The 21,983-nt window shown below is 35.5% G+C and overlaps 1 protein-coding gene across 1 annotated transcript; it reads right to left on the reverse strand.

Annotated features, from left to right (window-relative positions):
- Window positions 1-20,702: 20,702 nt before the first annotated feature.
- Window positions 20,703-21,332, reverse strand: LOC149237864 (uncharacterized). Its single transcript, XM_089369413.1, has one exon. It carries the CDS (start codon window positions 21,330-21,332, stop codon window positions 20,703-20,705), a length of 630 nt encoding a protein of 209 aa, XP_089225539.1.
- Window positions 21,333-21,983: the final 651 nt, after the last annotated feature.

Genomic DNA, 21,983 nt, shown 5'->3' on the forward strand with positions numbered 1-21,983 from the left:
TTCTTCCTTTATTTGACTTTTATTCATTAAAATAACAATAAACAAAAAATCAATTTTGTTTTCTTTTGATTTGATTTGATTTGATTTTTTTTAGTTTAAAATATCCAAAAAATTAAAAATAAAAATATAAAATTAGAAAAATTTTAAAACATTAAAAATTTCTAAAAGATTAAGAAAATCTAAAAAGATTTTGTGACTGAGAATAAACAAAATTAAGGGGTTTATTCGCTTAAACTTCAGAATTTTTAATGTGGCCCCATTAAAAATTTTGATTTTTTAACCCTTTGATTAAATTAAATTCCAAAGGAATAATTAAAAATTTTTAACCTAAAAGTTCCTTAGTGTCATTTGGTCATTAAATGCCTTTTTATGATTTTCCTATGGTCAAAGTGGGATAAATATTCTTAATCATATTTGGCTGTTGAAGAAAATCTATTAAATCTAGATTTGGGCAGTGAATGAAAACCATTTAAAATCTAGAATATCTTGCGTGATAAAGTGTTCGACAATTATATGGATTATTTATGATTGTCACTTTTCGTCACATATTGAAAATCGTTTCGGGTAACTTGTTTTATTTGATGGTTAATTCAAATATCAAAGGCACTGGTCTATAATTGTTTCTATCTTGTGGTCGTGTCTTGTTTACGTTGGCGTTTAATCTATCAATCTTATTTAATCATTTAGATTCATCAAGTTATCCATCATTAAATTCTCCTAGAGCCCGCGATCCACATGCTTTCTCATCCATTTACCTTAGGGACTACCCCCCTTGACTTACCTAGGAAAGAGTCTAAACGGAGTAAGGATTAAGAGTGGCAGCCCTTACTCTGAGCGTTGTCGCGTTGCCTAAACACTTTGTGCAACAACATTTATGGAGTGCAATATGAGGTTAAAACTAGACAAAAAGATATTATAATTACCGAGTTGCTGCACCCAATCCCTATGTTTACCGCTCCTCTTCAGCACACATGTAACAACCAGATGCAGCATATTTCTTTCTGAATTTATCAACAACCCAACTATTAGGGCATGTCATTGTCATATTTTCTTTTAAATGATCAGGATAAGGCACACTTCTACTATTCAATTGTTTGAATTATTTCCTATCACTATTCCATTTCCTCCTTTTCTCTTCGTACAATGCGACCCACGGTTGTGTCGCTTCCATATTGTAAAGAATGAATTTGTTGATGGCTTTAAGTTCTAAATTCACTGATGAAATCAAACCAATATATATATATATCGATCAAACGAGAAAGTGAACTGGTACCCATTTTTCTTGAGGTAGCAAAAAATCACCTGATTTTGAAAAGTGGTAACACTTTTTTTTTTTTTTTTTTTGAGCATATTTTTGACACTTTAAATTTTCTTATGCATCAAGTATGAACATTTTTTTTCGATGTTAGTGATTTTCATGCTGATTTTGAAAAGTGTTGATGCAACATCAACACATTTTTTTAGAGGCCTTATTTTTGACACTTTTTTTTTTTTTTTATGTATCAAGTGTGAACGTTTTTTTTTTGTTAGTGATTTTCATCTTGATTTTGAAAAAGTGTTGATGAGCATCAACCCTTTTTGTTGAGAGGGCTTAGTTTTTACACTTTAAATTTTCTAATGAATTAAGCGTGGATAATGTTTTTTAAATGTTGGTGATTTTCATGTTAGTAATAAAACATAAAATAATAATAATAATAAAAATATGATAAAAAAAGTCAATTTTTTGAAGAATCTTCAACGAAAATCACATAGAAAAACATTTGTTGACGCGTTTCGAACAATATAGTGTGGTTCATCGTCAGGACAAGTTGAATGAGAAGATCTCATTTAGCACATTAAATACACAGGGCAGAGAATCCATTACTCAACAACGAAAAAATAACAGCCAGAATTGACTTGATAACGACTAGTTTGACGAAGATAAAGGGAAATTATTATTATTATTATTCATTTTTAAAATTTAAAATTAAAATGAAAGGGGACAATAATAAATAATAAGTAAATAAAAAAATAAATAATTTCAAATGTGTTGATAAATATAAATTAAAATGAATTAAATTAAAAAATTATATAAAATAAATTACTTTCAAAATTAATAGTTAGTTATAAACGTAAAAGATAGAGTAATATATACTTTAATAAATATTCGTCAAAAAAGAAAAATAAAAATATTACAATATTAACAATTAATTTAAGGAACCAAAAATAGTATATTAGTTTTAATTCGCGCATGTAAATTTGATAGTTGATTTTTAAATTTTTTTTGCAATGTATCAAGTTGTGTTAGGCTAAGATTTCAAAATCGCTATACATTAAGGATTTAAAAAAATTTACTCTTGGTATAATAACTCTTTCATTTAGGTGTTCATTTTAAAAGTTTTTTTAGTCATAAATTTTTTCCATAATGTCATGGTTAAAATATTTTGAAAATTTAAGATTGTTTTGTAGTCATAATCTTTGGTTTTAATTCCATGGTTGAAACAAGATTTTTAATGTTTTTTAAGTCGTGATATTTTATCTTTAATGTTATGGCTAAAAACAATTATAAATATTTTTTCTTAGCACCATGCTTGAAAATTGTTGGAATTTTAAGGTTTTTCAAAGAAATGATATTTTAAATTTAATGTCATGCTTAAAAATCATTGGAATTTTAAGGGTTTGCAAAGACGTGATACTTTATTGTTAATGTCATGCTTGAAAATCATTGGAAATTTAAAGTTTTTCAGAGTCACAATATTTTGTTTTTAAAATCATTACTAAAAAGTGTTGAAAATGTACCTTGAGAAAAAAAATTAAAAAAATCTGTTATTCCGGCATCAACACTTTTCGATTTCAAGGTGTTTTTTGCACCAAAAATGGCTTTTATTGTTTTTTGCTGTTATTTTTAAAAAATATTGAAAATTTACTCTAAAAAAAAGCTTTATTTCGGCATCAACCCTTTTGCACCAAATAAAATGGCTTTTATTGTTTTTTACTGTTATTTTAAAAAAATATTGAAAATTTACTCTTAAAAAAAAAATTTATTCTGACATCAACACTTTTTGATTTCAAGGTATTTTTTAGGGATTTTTGGGCTCGAGAAACCATTTAGAGGTAATAGTTCCCGTTTGATCAGTAACTATATATATATATATATATAGATCAAAATATACATTAATATGAATTTCAATGTAAATAATTATTGTGTAGTAATTTGACAAATGATAAGCCTGTACTTACTCTTTATCATGCACCTCTTTCCATTTGTTTTGAGAAGCCCCCCTTCTCTTTTGTCTTCATTCCTTTCGTCATCCCATATCCATGCACCTAGTGTGTTGTCAACTTGCTTGAAGTACTCACTGGCATAATAGAAAGACTCATATGATATATACCCCTCTGCCATAGACCCTTCAAGTTTTTCCCTTTTTCGAACAAAACCTTTTAATTTCTTCATGTACCTCTCTAAGAAGAACATCCAATGAGAAGAAACGACCCCAACTAATTCAAAATCATCTACTATGTGAATTAGAAGATGAACTTGCAAGTCAATGAAGGTCGTCAACAATTCCTTGTCAAACGTGCAAACAATCTCAACTATCTCTTGATGCCATTGTGGAATGCTAGCCATATGAATCTCCTTTGATGTGATCCAACGTACAAATGCAGATAACTTAGATATGACACATCATAGGTCTTCGGTGAAGTCATGGTTCACACAACCACGCATAAGAAAAGGATAATGACACTGCACAATAAATGGTACATTATACAAAAATTAATTATAAAATATACCATTACATAAAAATAAAAAAATTAATAAAATCATGTTTTTGATCTACGTACTCTTGGAAGTTCAAATAGTCATGTGATTTCAACCCCGACAAAAGGTCATCCAAAGTGAAGTAGCGTCTAGTGAAGACCTATATAAAGAAGGCACCCTCACATTCATTATAACTTCCTTTGCCAAAGAAAGATAATCTTTCTTTAAAATCCACGGGACATCACCTTATTTGAAAGATTAAGAGGGTCCAATCTCTCCTCTAATTTCTTGTCTTGGCCAATGTTTCTTTTTAGTTTTTGAAGAAATAACATCTCTCCTAACAACCAATGTGTCACTTTCTTTCGATGATATGTGCCTCCATAAATAAGACGAAACATTTTTAAATATTTGCATGGGATATAGTAAGCGGGTAATCTTAATATGCTCCCAATATGGGAGCTCATAAAAGTAAAATTTCTTTTTCATCCCAATGGGAAATTTCTCAACATGGGTGTCGAATAAATCTGGATCATTTAACATAGGCTCCCCATTTGAATTGAACATTTATGAAAACTCCTTCTCCTTCTCTATCTCATATGCTTTAAGCCATCCATCTGGTGTCATTATTGCAGGCCTTTGGGTTCTCTTTGGTTTTCCATTTAAAGTGAATGTTTCTCTCCTATAAGGGTTTTCTTCTGGGAGGAATACCCTGCAACAGTCATACATTGGCTTTCGTAGGTGGTCGGACCACCTAGCCTTTAGAGAAGGTCCACAAAATTTACATCCATTATATCCTTTTGTTACAAGACCTGCAAAATTATTGTATACAAGCCGACATGTTAGAGACCATGTAGATATGAAAAATTGTAACGAATTAAATTAATATGCGAAACAATATTGTTATTGAACAAATCAATAAGAATTCAATTTACTAGGGAAAACTCCTAAGCCTGGATAATCATGTATGGTGTAAGCACATATTCCATACAATGTAAAACTCCTCTTTATTACAATGGGTCTTGATACATCGTACACATGTATCCCTTCCCATAATTCCTTAAATTCATCAACCAATGGTTGTAAGTAGACATCCATATTCTTCACTTGTCTTCTACCAGAGATTATGAGAGCTAACATAAGATGTTCATTCTTCACAGAAAACCATGGGGCGATATTGTTATTGATCACTACTACATTCCAAACATAATAGTTGGTGTTTTGGAGGGAATATGGGTTGACGCCATCCATGGCTATCCTTGAATTTTTAATGCAATGTATCCTATATATGCTTCATGGCTATTAAATTTGTTGGGATTCACATAAATCCCGAATCACTTCTATGTGAGGCATGACATCCATGCAACATAGCTAACTATTTACAACAAAAGAATCTTTAAATCCTTGGGATTATAGGCACATGCATCAATATATTATTTGGAGGACCATGTGATTTACCTTTTTTTTATAATTACGATACATGTAATTGTTAGGATATTCCGACACATAGGAAATAGTTAAGTTCAACTTGGTCTAGTATAGAGTTAGGTAAAGTGTGTTTCTTTACCGTTGTACATTTTGTAACTTACAATCCGACGGTCACGATATGTAGTGATCCGACGGTTCACTCTCTCCTCGGTATTACCGACACTTGATCCGTGGCTTGACACCCGATTGGTCCATGAGTTCTATTTAAAGCGCATGGAGGGTCATTGTTCGGGTAATCCGTGCATGAGAGAAGCTTATGTAAATTTTCATTCTTTGATTAATAAATTGCCTGTAGTAGCCACGTTGGCGCAGGCCGTGGACTGTTTCCCTCTTTGAGGGTTTTAACCACGTCAAAAATACTGGTGTATTGATCTGTGATCTGGTTGTGAGCGGTGTCCTTTTGGTGTTCTTTCTGAGGAACTTACCCTGTAAATTCCTACATGGTATCAAAGCTATTTGAGGGCCGCGTCCATTCGTGATCCAAATCTGAAGCCGGTAGAACTGCATCCGACTGCCGTTTCCTAGATCTGCTGTTTCTGACTGCTTTCGGGCCGAGAGGACTGCTCTGTTGTGTTCGGAGCATCTGTTCCAGTGAGGAACCCATTTCGTTTCACGCGAAAAGGTTTCCGGTAGCCCTAGCTGCGTCTTTTTTAAGATCTGGAGGTATACAATGTTTATTTGCAGTTTACTGTTATTTTCTCTCTGCTTATTTCGGTTTCGGTTTATTTAGTTTTTTTTTAACCGGATCTATACCTTTCATTTCTGCGTATGCTCTTTGCCCTGCGACTCTGTGCGATCTGGGCAAATCAGAAACAGAAAGGAAGGATTTTTCTCATGCGTATGCTCTTTTCCCTGCACCTTAGTGTGATCTCGGAAAATCAGAAACATTGAGAAAAATATTTAGTTTTTCGGCTAAAGCTAAATTTGAGCCGCAAGGTTCATTTTTTAAAATATCTATTTTTTGGCTAAAGCTAACTTCGAGCCATAAGGTTCGTTTTCTTTGCATGTCCGTGTTGGGTTTTGTGTTTTGTGTTTTGTAGGGAAAAAGAGCTTTCTCAAGGCAAGCACGCAAACCAAGGCCCCCCCCTCTCTCTCTCTCTCTCTCTCTCTCTCTCAAATTTTTTGTATAGATCAATTGGTTCAAAGCTATTTTAAGAGAGTAGAGGTCTTGGGTTCAAGTCTCCATTTTGTGGGGGCGAATTTTTTCATTTCCGCACATTCGCGCACTTTGCCAGCAACTTCAACAATTTTTTTTCAAAAAGCCATAACTTCTTCATCCGGAAGCCTTTTTCAGAGCCGTTTTTTTTAAAACTGCCTAATTTTTCGAGATCTATCCATTGGAACACTTACTTTCAGCATCTTCAGCTTCAGTTTTAAAAAAAAATGGAAAGTCCATGCCAAGTCATTCTTGACAGCACTAACTACTTCCAATGGATAGCCTACATGGAAGATTTACTTAGAAGTAAAGGTCTCTACAGAATAGCCACAGACCAAGAGAAGAAACCAAAAGATGAAGACAAGGCTGCAAAATGGGAAAATAGACAAGATCAAGCACGTGGTTTGATAGGGATGTCTATTTCTCCTGATCTTAGATTCCATATTGCAGAACTTGAGACTCCTCATGAAGCATTGGAACAACTCACTAAAGTTTTTGGGATTAAAAATGAAATTAGAGCCCATCAACTTGAAAATGAGTTGCTTACATTGGATCCTAATAATTTTTCCTGCATTGAAGATTTCTTGTCCAAATTCAAGACCCTTAGATATCTCTTGGAAGGTGTTAAGGTTAAGAAAGAAGATAGTAACCTTATTTATTCCATCCTTACTAAGTTGGGACCAGCCTACTCTGTATTTGTTTCCACCTTCCATTCTACAAGGGAAGCTTTCATTTGTCAAGGAAAAGACTACAAGGCCCCTTCCTTTGACTCTTTTTGTGATTCTTTAATAAGAGAACAAGAAAAACTCTTACACCTTGGTCTTCTTAATCTTGGAAACTCTTCCAAGAAAGCGTTAGCCGCCCAGCAGCAACCAAATTCAAAGAATCCTAAGAAGTCATATCCTAAAAAGAATGGTCCTAAAACAAACAAGGGTCCTAAGCAAACTCACCCTCAAAATGAAAGATCATTTCAGCAAAATGATAAGACCAATAAAAACAAATGGAAGAAGACTGATAGACATTGTAACTTTTGTAATCGAGATGGCCACTTAGAATCTAAATGCTTTAAGAAGATGGAAGCTTTGGAAACCGCAATGAAGAAACATAACATCCATGTGGAGCATTCTTCAACTTCAACTTCAACTTCATCTTCAGGAATGGCACTTTCTGCATGTCGCTGTCAATCATCTCAGTCTGGTTATGCATTAAATGTATCTTCTTCTTCTCATTCTCATGAGTGGCTCATTAATTCTGGAGCCTCTTATCACATGGCCAAAAACCAAGCCATGTTTTCTTCTTTAAATGATTGTAACACCAAAAATATATATGTTGGTGATGATAGATCTCTTAATGTTGTAGGGACTGGAACTGTTCATCTAGACAATGGTCAGTTTAATGATGTCTTATGTGTTCCAACCTTATCGTGCAACCTTCTATCTGTATATCAGATAACTCATTCAGGTGAAGGTAAAATTGTTGAATTTTCACCTCATGATGTTGTAATCAAGGATCTGAGAGATCCTAAACAGATTCTAGCTACTGGTATTGCTGATGATTCCACAAGGTTGTATAAGTTTCACAACTTTGGGTCATCAAATCTTCCCTCAGTATTTGTTGCTCATAATGATGAAGTGAGCAAACTTTGGCATGAGCGATTTGGTCACTTAAACTATCGCTCCCTTCAGCATCTATGTAAAGAAAATATGGTGACAGGTCTTCCTATGGTATCTTGCAGAGATGGTGTTTGTTCCGGATGTGTACTCGGAAAACATCATCGGGACAGTTTTGAAAAACGTGCCTCTTGGCACGCCTCAACCCCTTTACAGCTTGTGCACAGTGATTTATGTGGTCCACTTCCTGTTGCTTCATTCTCTGGCTGCAAGTATTTCTTAACTTTCATTGATGATTTCTCCAGACGCACTTGGTATACTTCTTAAAACTCAAGAGCGAAGTATTTAACACCTTTTTGGCCTTCAAAGCCTTTGTTGAAAAACAATCTGGACATCAAATTCTTAAGCTAAGAACTAATAATGGTGGAGAATATGTTAAAAACACATTCATCAACTTTTGCACCGAAAATGGAATTCAAATGCAACATACTGTTCCATACACTCCACAAAAAAATGGTGTAGCTGAAAGGAAACATCGCACCTTAAAGGAAATGGCTAATTGTATGCTGCAATCTAAAGGACTCAGTCTTAGTTTTTGGGCCGAAGCAATTAATTGTGCAAATTATATAATCAATCGCACTCCTACTAAGGTTCTAAAGAATATCACTCCAGAAGAAGCTTGGAGTTCCATTAAACCAGATGTAAGTCACTTTCGTGTTTTTGGAAGTGAAGCATGGGCCCATATTCCAGATGAAAAGCATAAAGCTTTAGAACCTAAGAGTGAGAAATGTACTTTTGTTGGATATTCTGAAGATGTAAAAGGTTATAGACTTATTCCATTTAAGTCCAAAAATGTTATCATTAGAAGAGATGTAAAATTTGATGAAAATAAATCGGCCTGCGAGCCTAGTCCGGCGGATGTGCCACCTCTTCCTATCTCTTCTACTTTTGAAAACATTTCTTCTTCAGATGATGAAAGTGAGGATGACAATCCTCCCCCACCTTCTCAGGATCCTCAACTTCCAAGATGGGTCCGTGCTACTCGGGATGCAGCAGGTGATCTTGCCGGTGATCCTACAGATCAGCGACGTACACGTTCTCAGTTTGAAAGAGCCTCTTCTTTACTGGCTCAAGCTCCAGTAAATCATGATCCTGACACTTTTGCAGAAGCTTCAGGCCATCCACATTGGGAAGCAGCTATGAATGAAGAATATCATTCATTGTTGACAAATGATACATGGGATCTTGTTCCTCTACCAAAGGGACGCAAACTTGTTAGATGTAAATGGGTTTACAGAACCAAGTATGGACCAGATGGGAAAGTTGATAAACATAAAGCTCGTCTTGTTGCTAAGGGCTTTTCACAGGTTGAAGGCATTGACTACACTGAAACCTTCTCCCCTGTTGCCAAAATGAACTCTATCCGCCTTGTTCTTTCCCTTGCCACCTCTTTAAAATGGGAAGTCCATCAGATGGATGTTAAATCTGCCTTCTTGCATGGGGACTTGCATGAAGAAATCTATATGGAACAACCCATTGGCTTCATCCAAACAGACTCCAGCCTTGTATGTCGACTTAAGAAATCCCTTTATGGTCTCAAGCAAGCTCCTCGGGCTTGGTATGCCAAAATGGATAGCTTTCTTTTAGAATCTGGCTTTTCTAGGTGTTATTCTGACAATACTGTCTACACCAAGAAAGTGGGCAACTCTCTTATCATCCTTGTTCTTTATGTTGATGATCTTATTCTTACTGGTAGTGATCCCAACCTTATAAACCATGTGAAGTCCAGCCTTAAAAAGAAATTTGAAATGACAGACTTAGGACACTTACACTATTTTCTCGGTCTTCAAGTCTTGCAATCCAAGGAGGGTATTTCCCTTTCCCAGTCCAAGTATGCTTGTGATATTCTTCGTCATTTTCACATGGAAGACTGTAAGCCAACCCCTTCTCCCTTTCAGTCTGGAGTCAAACTCTCAGTCACTTGTACTTCTCCTGAAGTTGATGCTACCTTATACCGTCAACTTGTAGGAAAACTTTTGTATCTAACCCATACTCGTCCTGACCTTTCCTTTGCTGTTGGCCTTGTTTCTCGGTTCATGCAAAACCCCCGTGAAAGTCATTGGAAAGCAGCTAAAAGAATACTTCGTTATGTTCGAGGTACAGTTCAGTTTGGTATTCATTATAGTGTCGAAGCAGCTCCTCTATTGGTTGGTTTCACTGATTCTGATTGGGCTGGTGACCCTGATGATTGGAAGTCTACTGCAGGTTATGTCTTCACTCTTGGTTCAGGACCTATTACATGGGCTTGTAAGAAACAGGCTGCCATTTCTCTTTCGTCAGCAGAAGCAGAGTATCGTGGTGCCGTGGAAGCTAGTAAGGAAGCCTTGTGGCTTCGTCAGATCCTATCAGAGTTTGGCTTTGAGCAGCAGCATCCAACCACACTTTGGTGTGATAATCAAAGTGCCATTCAGCTATGCAAAGATCCAGTCCAGCATCAGCGCAGCAAACACATTGAACTACACATGCACTTCATCAGAAAGCTCATTCATGACCATGTTCTTGAAGTGCAATATTGTTCAACAGATGATCAGGTTGCAGACATCTTCACAAAGGCTCTCACAGAGGCGAAGTTCACTAAACTTCGATATATGCTTGGAGTTCAGGAAGTTGTCACTAAGGGGGGATAGGCTCTAGTGCCTCCTTCCTTCTCCTATTGTGTCATATTTGTAAATCCTTCAATCCTATCCCAAGTTGTTCTTAAGGGGGGATGTTAGGATATTCCGACACATAGGAAATAGTTAAGTTCAACTTGGTCTAGTATAGAGTTAGGTAAAGTGTGTTTCTTTACCGTTGTACATTTTGTAACTTACAATCCGACGGTCACGATATGTAGTGATCCGACGGTTCACTCTCTCCTCGGTATTACCGACACTTGATCCGTGGCTTGACACCCGATTGGTCCATGAGTTCTATTTAAAGTGCATGGAGGGTCATTGTTTGGGTAATCTGTGCATGAGAGAAGCTTATGTAAATTTTCATTCTTTGATTAATAAATTGCCTGTAGTAGCCACGTTGGCGCAGGCCGTGGACTGTTTCCCTCTTTGAGGGTTTTAACCACGTCAAAAATACTGGTGTATTGATCTGTGATCTGGTTGTGAGCGGTGTCCTTTTGGTGTTCTTTCTGAGGAACTTACCCTGTAAATTCCTACAGTAATGCCCACATTTCATACATATCTCTTTTTCTGCATATTCTCCTCTACATAGAATACAAACATTCAGACATGCATGATATGATATGTACTTAACACCCAACATATTCAACAACTGCTTTGCCTCTTCGTAACTACCTAACAAGACATTATCACTCATAAGAACCTTATCTTTGAATATCATGCAGTTGGTGGGGAATATAATTATACAATGTCAATATTTAACATTCATAAAATTGACAATTTTTAAATTTGATTGCGTAGAAAAATATAAGGAACTTGTTCGATCATGCAAATCAATCACCTCAATATTGTTGAGACACATGCATTCGACATGCCAAATTTTTCTTTCATATTGTACAACAACATCATTGTCCCCAGTTGAGTAGACTTTGACTTGTCGCTAGGTCCAAAGAGAGGGGTGGTGGAAGCATATTTTAGAATTTTGAATAAGGTATCAATGATATGAGCATCATCATTTTGGAATGCATTTAACAACATTGCCTCCATGGTAGTCATATCCTGTAAGTAATCATCCATACCAACCTCCATTTGATTGAATCCATTGCCAACTTGAGATGAAGAACTAATATTGTTGTAGTCATTCCTAATTGGTGAATTTGGACGAAGTGTGAATTGAATAGGTGGTTCATTCAACCATTATTTGTATGTTTCCTCTCCGAGTCTTGCTTTTAATGCAACCTTCTCTTCATTTAACGTTGTAGTGGGGTGCATTGGAAGATGGTAGGTGGGCCACTCATCATCAATAGAATCCTAATTTCAAAAAATATCGAACAGCACTAGTACAATATCAATGATATTAGTAAGCATGAAAAATGCAATTGGTTTGTTGAAATTTCAGTATACGAAACAATTTTTACCATTGTTGACCCATGATTGCGGCTTGAAGATTTTATGTTCCAATTGGTAAGGTGGCAAGGTTGTCCATTTTCATCTACCAACAGCTCGCGATATGATGCTCCTGATAAGAGCTTTTGACATTTTTGAAAATAATATGCAGTAATATTTTCTACATCTAAACTTGATTCTAAATCTGGATCCTACAAATAATTTGCATACATTTTTTATTCTAATTTATATGGATTAAAATAAATAAATTCAATTAGATAATCGAAATATAAATAAAATCATAACTTAGTTGAGTTGGAAAGGGAGAACTCCGCGAAGGACTTTGATCAACAGCATGGAATGAGCTGGAAATTGAAGAATTGACCATTTGATATTATTGAGATTTTGTCCCTGTATTTGAGAAAAATCAGAAATAAAATTTTGTGTGAATATCTAAAATTAATCTCGAGAACCATATAACCACAATCTGAATTTCAATATAGTTTTGAAACAATTTTTCAAGAACAAGCTGTCTTTAAGCGAAAAAATGTGTACTATGAACTACTGTATTTCATGTGGATGTGTCCTAAAGGATAATTTGAGATTAATATGTCATTTTGTGTGAAAATAAAATTTCAGATAACTTCTAAATCTTATCGGTGTGCTAATCAGAATAAATTGCACTGGTCTGTTTAAATAATAAGAGCACGAGGGCATTTAAATAATGTCTGCATCAATTTTCGGCATTCTGAAAAAATAAAAATAAGTTGTCATATCAGTGTTTTTTCACATAAAAACGCACTAGTACATCTAAATAAAAAACAACACCGATGCACAATTGTTTCCTGATTTTAGAAAATAAAAACGAATTCAACCATCTCGGTGCTCTTTTTAATATATACTGCACCAATGCATTGAAAAAAATAATCGCATCGTTTTGGGATTTAGGAAATGGAAAAAAAAATTGAATCATGTTAGTGTGTTGAAAAAATATGGTGCCTCGAAAATGTCAGTGCGCTTTTATATAATCGCACCGATGCGATTGACTATCGAATGCACAAATGTACGGAGAAATTGAACAAATAAAAAAAACACAACTTTTTTTCTTTATCTAAAATTAAAAATTGAGTGACAATTGATTTTTCGAAATCCAATTTCATAAAGTCTTTTAAATAGTAAAAAGTTATTCACCATTTCATTATTTTACCAAAAATTTCAAGGTAGTGATTTGTAATATAGATATACCATGAGCACTGTGCAATAACAACAAAATACTTTGGAGTAGCAAAACTATTCAAAAGATCAAAAACTAAAAGATATGGTGATTCACTCAAAAACTTGCATAGTAAGTTTTAAATTTTATTGTTTATTTTACTAATAAAAAAATTATGTTTTCTATTAGGGTTTAATTAAAAGAGATCATTTGCAAGAGAAGATCATATCAGAGTTGCAAAATATTTTGGATTCGCCGAAAGATCAAAAGTTGAAAGTTATGGTGATTCACTCAAAACCCTGGATAACAAGAATCTTAAATTTTATTCTTAAAATATTTTACAATTTCTGCTAGATTTATTCACAATTGAGAAAAAATAAAAATAAAAACCCTATATAATAAAAATTTACTATAGATTTTACTAGTAAATTTTTTTACGATCTCTCTTCCTATTTAAATTTCATTAAAATTCAGAAAAAAAAAACAGAAAAAATCAATACTTATCGTAAACCCTTGCTTGTTCTTGCAAAATTTCACATTAAGGTTTTTCAATTTAGGCATTTTAGATTTAATTGGTTTGTGTAATTACTATATATATAGGGAATTTAACATATAATGTATGGGAATCACTTATTGAATTAGATCGAAACCTTGTCGGTCCTCTCTGTTTTTTTTTTAAAACAACTATATGTTGTGCGGTGCACCATGTATAACATAACACACCGATGCTACAGGAGTAATACATTGCATCAGAATATTATAACACTTTCGATTTTGTCTAGTCTATTCATCATTGCTCCCTGTTTAATGCACATGTTCCTAATAGGACAGTTAAATCATTGTGGTGCATTGAGCCTTACAAATCGTACCGCTAGCCCTCTCCGATTTTGAGAAACGACTATATATTTCGCGGTGCACCCTATGTAAAATAATGCACTGGGGCTACTTAAGTAACACAATGCGCCAATAATAAAACATTTTGGATTTTGTCTAGTATTTTCATAATTTTTCCTGGTGTAATATAATGCACCGACGCGCCAATTCCTAATAGCATCGTTAAATCATTCCACTGCGTTTAGCCTTATAAATCACACTGTCAACCCTTTCCTTTGTTTTTAAAAATGACTATATGTTATGCGACATGCCCTATGTAATATAATGCACCAGGGATACCTGAGTATTTCAACGCACTGATATATTATAACACTTTCGATTCTGTCTAGTCTGTTCATTGTTGCTCCCGATGTAATATAACACATCGACACGTTTGTTCTTAATAGCACCGTTAAATCAGTGAGGTGCATTTAGTCTTACAAATTGCACCATCCTAATTTAAAATTATTTTCAAAAAATAATTTTCTATCATGGTGCTGAATAATTAAAATCTCGATGCATTTAATCTCATAAATGCATTAGTGTGTTTATTCAGATGAATGCACTGGTTACCAAAGTTTTTTTTTGAAAATTATTTGATTTATTTGTAAAATATATCTAATGGCTTATGTATTGAATGATAAAAGTTGTATATTGATAATTTTTTTTGATAAGGTCTCAAGTAATAAAAATATTGATCAACACAATGATAATACATCAAAAAAATCAGAGAAAGGAAGTTTTTTGTAAATTCTTTACAAAATTAATATGTTTGAACTATATGAAAGTTTAACTAATATATATTAGTTGGTGTGTGTTATGCAAAGCCACAAAATGAAGAGGGTTGATAATATTATTTCTAATCTACGTGGAAAAGAGCATAAAAGTATGATAGAAAAATTGTAGAATGATGAATAAGGTGAATAAAAAAATATTATTCAATATGAGTTTTTTTTTTGAATTTTCATTAATAATACACTTAATAATATTAGATAACATGTTTCAAACAATCTTTTAATTCATATATGTTTAATTTTCTACATGGAGCAACAACAAAGGAAAATATCAATGTCGTTGTAAGAAAAGAAAAATTATGGAACATGAAAATGACGATGAATTGGTTCTTAGCTCATCTCGAGTGGTCCTTGAGGTTAATGGAAGGGGAGATTTTTTTTACAGAACTATGAAGGATCTAGTGGAATGAATGTATAGATGTACTTTCCACTTATAATACAAGAATCAATGCAATGCTTTTAAGAACAAAAATATATCTAAACTACATGAAGCGTTTGCAGAGCAATGGTCAATGAGACATGTCAGACTTGCAATAGCAAAAACATACAACCAAAGAAAGAATTATTCAAAAGGTAATATTCCTAATTGTATAAAATGATTTTCTAGAATTATATGTATGTATTACTACAAACCATTAATTTATTAATATCAATTTTGTTATATTTAGTTTTCATATATCATTATAAAATAGTTTATTATTTTTTTCAAGAAGATTATGAAAATCCCAAATGATCAACGCGCTGATATACGAAACATGCCAGTAGGAATGTACAAAAAAGTGTATAAAGAGATGGTCAAAGAAATTGACATAATTGCATCACAGGAGGAGCTATCTCAACAACATCATGCTTCAAATGTATGTAATCATGATTGACTTTGTACATATAAAAGAATAATTTAGCATTAAATATTATTTTTCAAGTTTTTTCTTGCAAAAAAAAAAACAAGATGGAACTCATTCAACACATAAAACAGGACGAAAAGGAAGAAAATGATTGATTTCAAAGTTTGTGAGTAATTGTTAATATTTCGTTATGATAACTCAAGTTCCATTTTTGTATATTTTAAGTTATTTTACAACAACCATCCTTGAATGTCTTCAAATATGTGCTTACATAGAAAGAAGATCCATAAGAAGAATTGATTGACATTGGGTCAAAAAACGATTGTGAGTATATGTTGGCATATCAAAAAATAATTGTGGAATTTGTAAGTATCTATGTTGTTTTACTTCTCTGAGTTTATAATTAATAGAACAAAAAAATCCTTTATATTAAATATATGATTTATTATGGGGTATAAAACTTACATGAAACAAAGTATGGAATTACGCCAATAGAAGAGTTGTTGAAAGAAGACATGGGATTTCGTTTTGAAAGAATGTGTATAATTCACGAGTCACTTCTTGCTATGGTACATTGTTTTTCGATTTACATTGATGTATATTATTTATTTCAATTTTCATTATTCTCACTAATGTAGATACACTCATTACATTTTATTTTTATGTTTGTAGATGGAACTAGATCAAGAAGATGAAATCAATCGATGTAATCAACAAAAAATTCCTCCAAATAACCTAATTCATGGAAGTAGCTCGAGCACTTACAACAACTCCAATGAAGAATGATGATTTATTTGGATATCAATGCAACATGTTGTATTACCTGGATGCGGGTGACCATCGAGGTAATAAATGTGGACTCGACTGTTAGGCGGCGTTCGGATGGGCCAAATGGTAGCCAACGCACCATCTCATGCCCACCTACGCCGAATTCAGGCTCGCCTGCACGCAACATTTAATGGATGCTTGGGCTGAGACTTGGACATCATTTGCCTGAAAATGGAGCTTCCCAACCACTTAGTTGTCCCTCCTTCCCTCTGTATCTGCCTACCCCAAGCTAGAGAACCCTGCAATCGAACTGTTACCGGGAGCCACTGCTGGCTGCTGTGTTGTGTTGACCTTGGCAATGGGCATCACTACTCCCATTCTAGGCTTTGCCCTTTGAATCCTGCCCAAACATCCCCTGTTCATCCTTTTCTTTTTTCCTCTACCTTCTCACCCTATGAATTCTCGACCCGCCATTTTGCCATGGTACGCCATCGCATGAGGAGTCATAGGGGTGGCACTTGCAGTGGAAGCACTCGCCCACAGGTGGCACAGAGCCCCGAACCTGCCTCCCCTTCTCCTCCCCATGAAAATCCTCCCCCTCATAGCTCGGTTCACAGCCGTCATCCTAACACTTGTAGTGGTCGAGGCCGTGCACAGGCTTCAGGTGCTGGACACAATGATTTCAGGCTTCATACTGCTACCTTCCCTTTGCCCCCTCTTCCTGTCCCCCATTCGACCCAATTCAGGTTTCGTAGCAACCTGAACAGACCTATCATCACTGCCAACATAACCATTGTCTTCTATGAAGGAATCGAGCTGCAAAACGCTCCATTGAGAAGCTCTGAAGCACAACATCAGGAGGAGAGCAGACAAGGAATTGACCGAGACTCAGGGAAGCTCCCGACGGAAGAGGGAAGGGGAATTCAGAGTGGCGGTCTACATGTAGAGGGTGGACATTCTGAAGACACTCAGCCACCAAGTGGCAGCTCGGTTGAAGCGTTTGGTTTGCTAAATATAGCTGGAAGCACGAGTGGCATTCATCTTGCGCGGGCACCACAAGGTGGCGTGTCAGAGGAGGAAGAAGACTGGTATCAATATGCATGCCGTGTAGAGGAGACTCCAGCCTCGGATGAGCTCAAATGAATTCACGTGGCATCCATTGCCACCCATACTCCAGCTAAGGTCTCAGCTGCTGACTCGTTTAGTTAAGTCAATTGTTATGATAGTATTTTTGTCTGGATGAAGGGCTGTTTTGTCAAAACTTCTTCTGTTTTATTATGTGTTGTTTTGAGGTTTGTTGTATGGTTTCTTTTGCTACGGCAAACTGGTTTCCCCAAAAATGGGGCAGTTTAGATACTCCTGATGAATAATGTTTATAAAGGTTGAGGCTGGGGCCTCATTGTAATTTTACTTTTGTTTATTTTTTAATAGAATTAGCCTTACTTAGAAAAAAATGCAACATGTTGTATTTTTTTAAATAGTTGTTTGTGAAAATTAGACATTTTGTTTAATGTAATGATGGACATAATGTCCCAATTGAAAGACAAGGGGTTACCAATAACAATCCCATTATGTATGACAAAGAGCCTCTTATTGATTTATAATAAAATACATTTTAATTTATTCTATTGTGTTATCCAATGTTGCTATGAAATGTTACATCATTGATTAAATATATGGATGGTTAAATATTATAATGAAAAGATGTGAAATTTGATAATATAAAAAATTAATCCAAACATCATATACAAATTCACTAATCAAATATTAATTTATATGAATATTGTTATAAGATATATGTCGATTTCTCAATGAATAATGGATTTTAAAAATTACAATAATTACACTGTGAGAGGTTGATGTCTCCAAAAAAAGAGAAAATCTCATACCAAAACACTAGTGCGTCCATAACATAAAAACACACCGGAGCTTTACTTTAAATAAAAGCATCGTGACGTCATCTTTTAGAATAACCTGTGCCTTTAAATCAAAGCATCGCATTGTAACTCTTAACGCGCTAGTGTAGAACTAACAGCATTCATTTCCATTCTCGGTGCTCTATTAAAAATAATAATACCGAGCCTTCTATATAACAAACAGATTGGTGTGTTTATATAAACAAGATGTGCTGATGTTGCGTGTTTAAGAGAAATCACTGGAACTGCAATTATTTTTTGCATGCCTCACAACCGTTCCTTCATCAAAGAAAGACTGATTCTTTTTTTATATAAGAAACGACACGGTATACATTTCAAGATCTAGTGTGTTGATTTTTGAGCAGCCTGGGAGGTACTCCAAGCCTTACGGTTTAGGGTTTGGATGGTGGAGCACCACAAGAGTCACATGTGGTCTTGAAACCCAAGGTTGGGGTTTTGCACCCATCATGATTTGGGCCAAACCATATATCATTTTGGACATGTGATGGGATGAGATGATAGAGACAAAAAATAAGAATCAAACACTTCGAGAATCGTCGAATTTTGAGATGTCTTTGATGAGTTATGAATTTCTTGATACAATCTCCAGTTATGATACAATCTCTAGTGTTCAACTTCCTTTTATTCAAGGGACCACCGATAAGATTTCTCATATCCTCAAAAAGAACAAAGTTTCTGCTACCTTCAAACCCCTTAATACCATTAGAAATTCTCTTAGATCTGTCAAAGACCCTGTAAACCCTAAAGACATGAAAGGGGTCTACTCCATCCCATGTTCTTATGGGATTCCCTACATTGGGGAAACTAGTTGCTCCACTATCCGGAGAATCCAAGAACATGCAACATATATTAAGCATAACCGCTCTCATTCCTCGGCTTTAGCTGAACATGCAGTGAAATCCAATCACCATGTCTGCATCGAGGATTCCCGGGTCATCACCAAGATTGATCACTTCCATCATAGGAAGCTTCGAGAATCCATTGAAATTGAAAAATGTGCTATTAATCTTAACAGGGACGATGGTTGGAAGTTAAGTAGAAGTTGGATCCCCGCCCTCTTTTTGTATTTTTTTTTTAATAAATATAATAATTAATAATTGATATTTTTACTTTTATATTACAGTTTATATCCTCTTTGACCTCCCTATTAAAATATTATGCAATCTTTTAATATACTAATTTTTAAATCTAATTGTTGAATATTATTCATTTTTAATAATAACCATATCAAACTTATTTTTAATTATATATTTACAAATATTCAATTCTTATTATATTATTAAATTATTCTAACTGATTTTGAATTCAATATTATTTTAATTAAAAATATTAATTAAAAAAAAAAAAAACAAAAAAAAAAAAAAACATAACAAAATAATAATAAATTTATTCAACTAATTTTTTAACAGCTAATTCATAACAGCTATTTCCTAACGGCTAACTTTGGAACAGATGCATCCTTGCTATTTAAACATTCTAACTGACTGATTTTTTCACCTTTGTCCTGATGATGAACCACATTAGATGGTTCAAACGTCGACCAAAAACTCATGATGTGATTAATCCAAAAGAATTTATCAAAATAATAATAATAATAATAATAATAATAATATATATATATATATATATATATATTTTTTTTTTTTTCGTGGAAAAAGTCGTAATTTCCATTAAAAAGATGAAAATTACATTCTGTATATGCATACGCATTACTTTGATAAGGCATTGCCTTTCCAAAAAAAGATGAAACTGTGCATTCCTCCACGCAAGGAGTACATGAAAATGTCAAAAAATAGTTTAAGCTATCTAGCCCCTTCTCAGAAGGGATATGATAAGTGCTAATAGCTATCTACAAATAGTCAAAAAAGATTTATCATCAAAACTTGAAGAAAAACTGTCCCTTTCCATTGCTGCTTTCATGGTGCTTCAGGGTCTACAAACGGCCTGTGGTAGTGCTGATAAATGACCCCATCCAATTCCTCGCAGATCATCCAAGAGTCGTCGTCCCTGATCGTTGCTTCTTTGGATAGGAAGTCAGCAGTGGTGTTCCCCTCCCCGTGGTGTGAGCGTCTCCTGTAGCCGCCCGTGCTCTAGTTAGAGGCGGAGAGGGTGGCCGGAGAGGTGCATTCCCACGCTTCTTCTTTTGGTCTTTCTCGTGTATCTTGTCCACTTCAGTCATATCTTGAGGGCACGACTCTTCCCTTTCTGTAGTAGATTGAGGTTCCTACCATGGGGATCGAACATCTTGAATGTTTTCCACCGGCTGTTGTACTTGCTTGTTGACCAGAGGGCAATCTTTGTAATCGTGCCCCACTTTGTGACATCGACGACATCTGTATGGAATGCCCTCATAGTCCAGAGGTTGCTTCCGAGTGAAGGACCTCCATTGAATCGTTATGAATTCTTGCAGCCCTCCTCGAGTATCCATATGAACCAAGATCCTGGTGAAGGCCATCTTACCAGTAGACAGATATGACTTATCAAATTCCATATATGAGCCGATGGAATTCCCTATTCGCTTGAATATGTCCTCCGACCAAAAGTGTAATGGGAGACCTGGTAATCTTACCCAGATCGGCGCAACTCCAAGTTGCTCTGTGTCCGGGTCGAAAAGAGGGGACCAACGTTTCAGAAGAACAGGGGCATGCTCAAAATGCCAATACGAAGAAAGGACCCAATTCGTGAGGTCAGGCTTGGAGAACCGGAGAGCAAACCACCCCTTTACGAACATTTGCACAGTGGGCAGATTAGCCAGATGATTCCCCCAGACCTCTGAAACCCAAGTTTTCAATCGGGCCGCTGTATAGCTCCGGCCCCTAATTCTGCCCACCAGAACCCTATCAGCAAAATCCATGGTCTCTCCCAGCCGAATGTCTTCCTCCAATCTGAGGAAAGTGTCCACCTCCTTTGTCCGGAAACACCACATCTTCTTGATTGTTCTGTCCTCAGATGTAGGATTTCCACGGCCATGTGTAGAAATGCTCCTGGGCAAGGGGATTCACCGGGGGAGGAGAAGAAGCTATGGGGAGGCTTTCCGCAAGAGGGGGGATGCTAGTGAAACTGCCGGAGGGGAGGGGGGATGTACACAGTGAGTTCAGGGGAGGTGAGGAGGAACGAGGAGCACGGGGAGAGGGGGGGATAATGGAAAACCCGGGTTGCGAAAAATGACCAGGGACGGGGGACAGAGTGTTAGGGTTAAGGCAACCCATAGCAAACCCTAGGGACGCCGGGGAAGGCGGGGGAGTTGAGAGAGATGGCCAGATTTGGGGGTCATCCGGCAAAATTAACTGATGTTCCAGTGGTCCAGAGAGTGAGGGGAGGCCTAAGATAGCCTCATGCAGATTGTTGCTAAATGAGATAGACCCCAACTTAGCAGGACTCGAGGTCGCCCAGATGGTGCCTTCCGCTATCTCATCTTTTGAATAGTCTACCATATCTAGGTCCATCACTGTCCGGGTAAAGTAAGTGCCAGCTACCTTGGTAACAGCTAGAGGGAGGAGCAGCT

This window comes from Pinus tabuliformis, chromosome 8, assembly GCF_031772625.1.
Source record: "Pinus tabuliformis cultivar Carrire ecotype Pingquan chromosome 8, CPIR1, whole genome shotgun sequence".
In the NCBI taxonomy this organism is placed as follows: Eukaryota; Viridiplantae; Streptophyta; class Pinopsida; order Pinales; family Pinaceae; genus Pinus; species Pinus tabuliformis.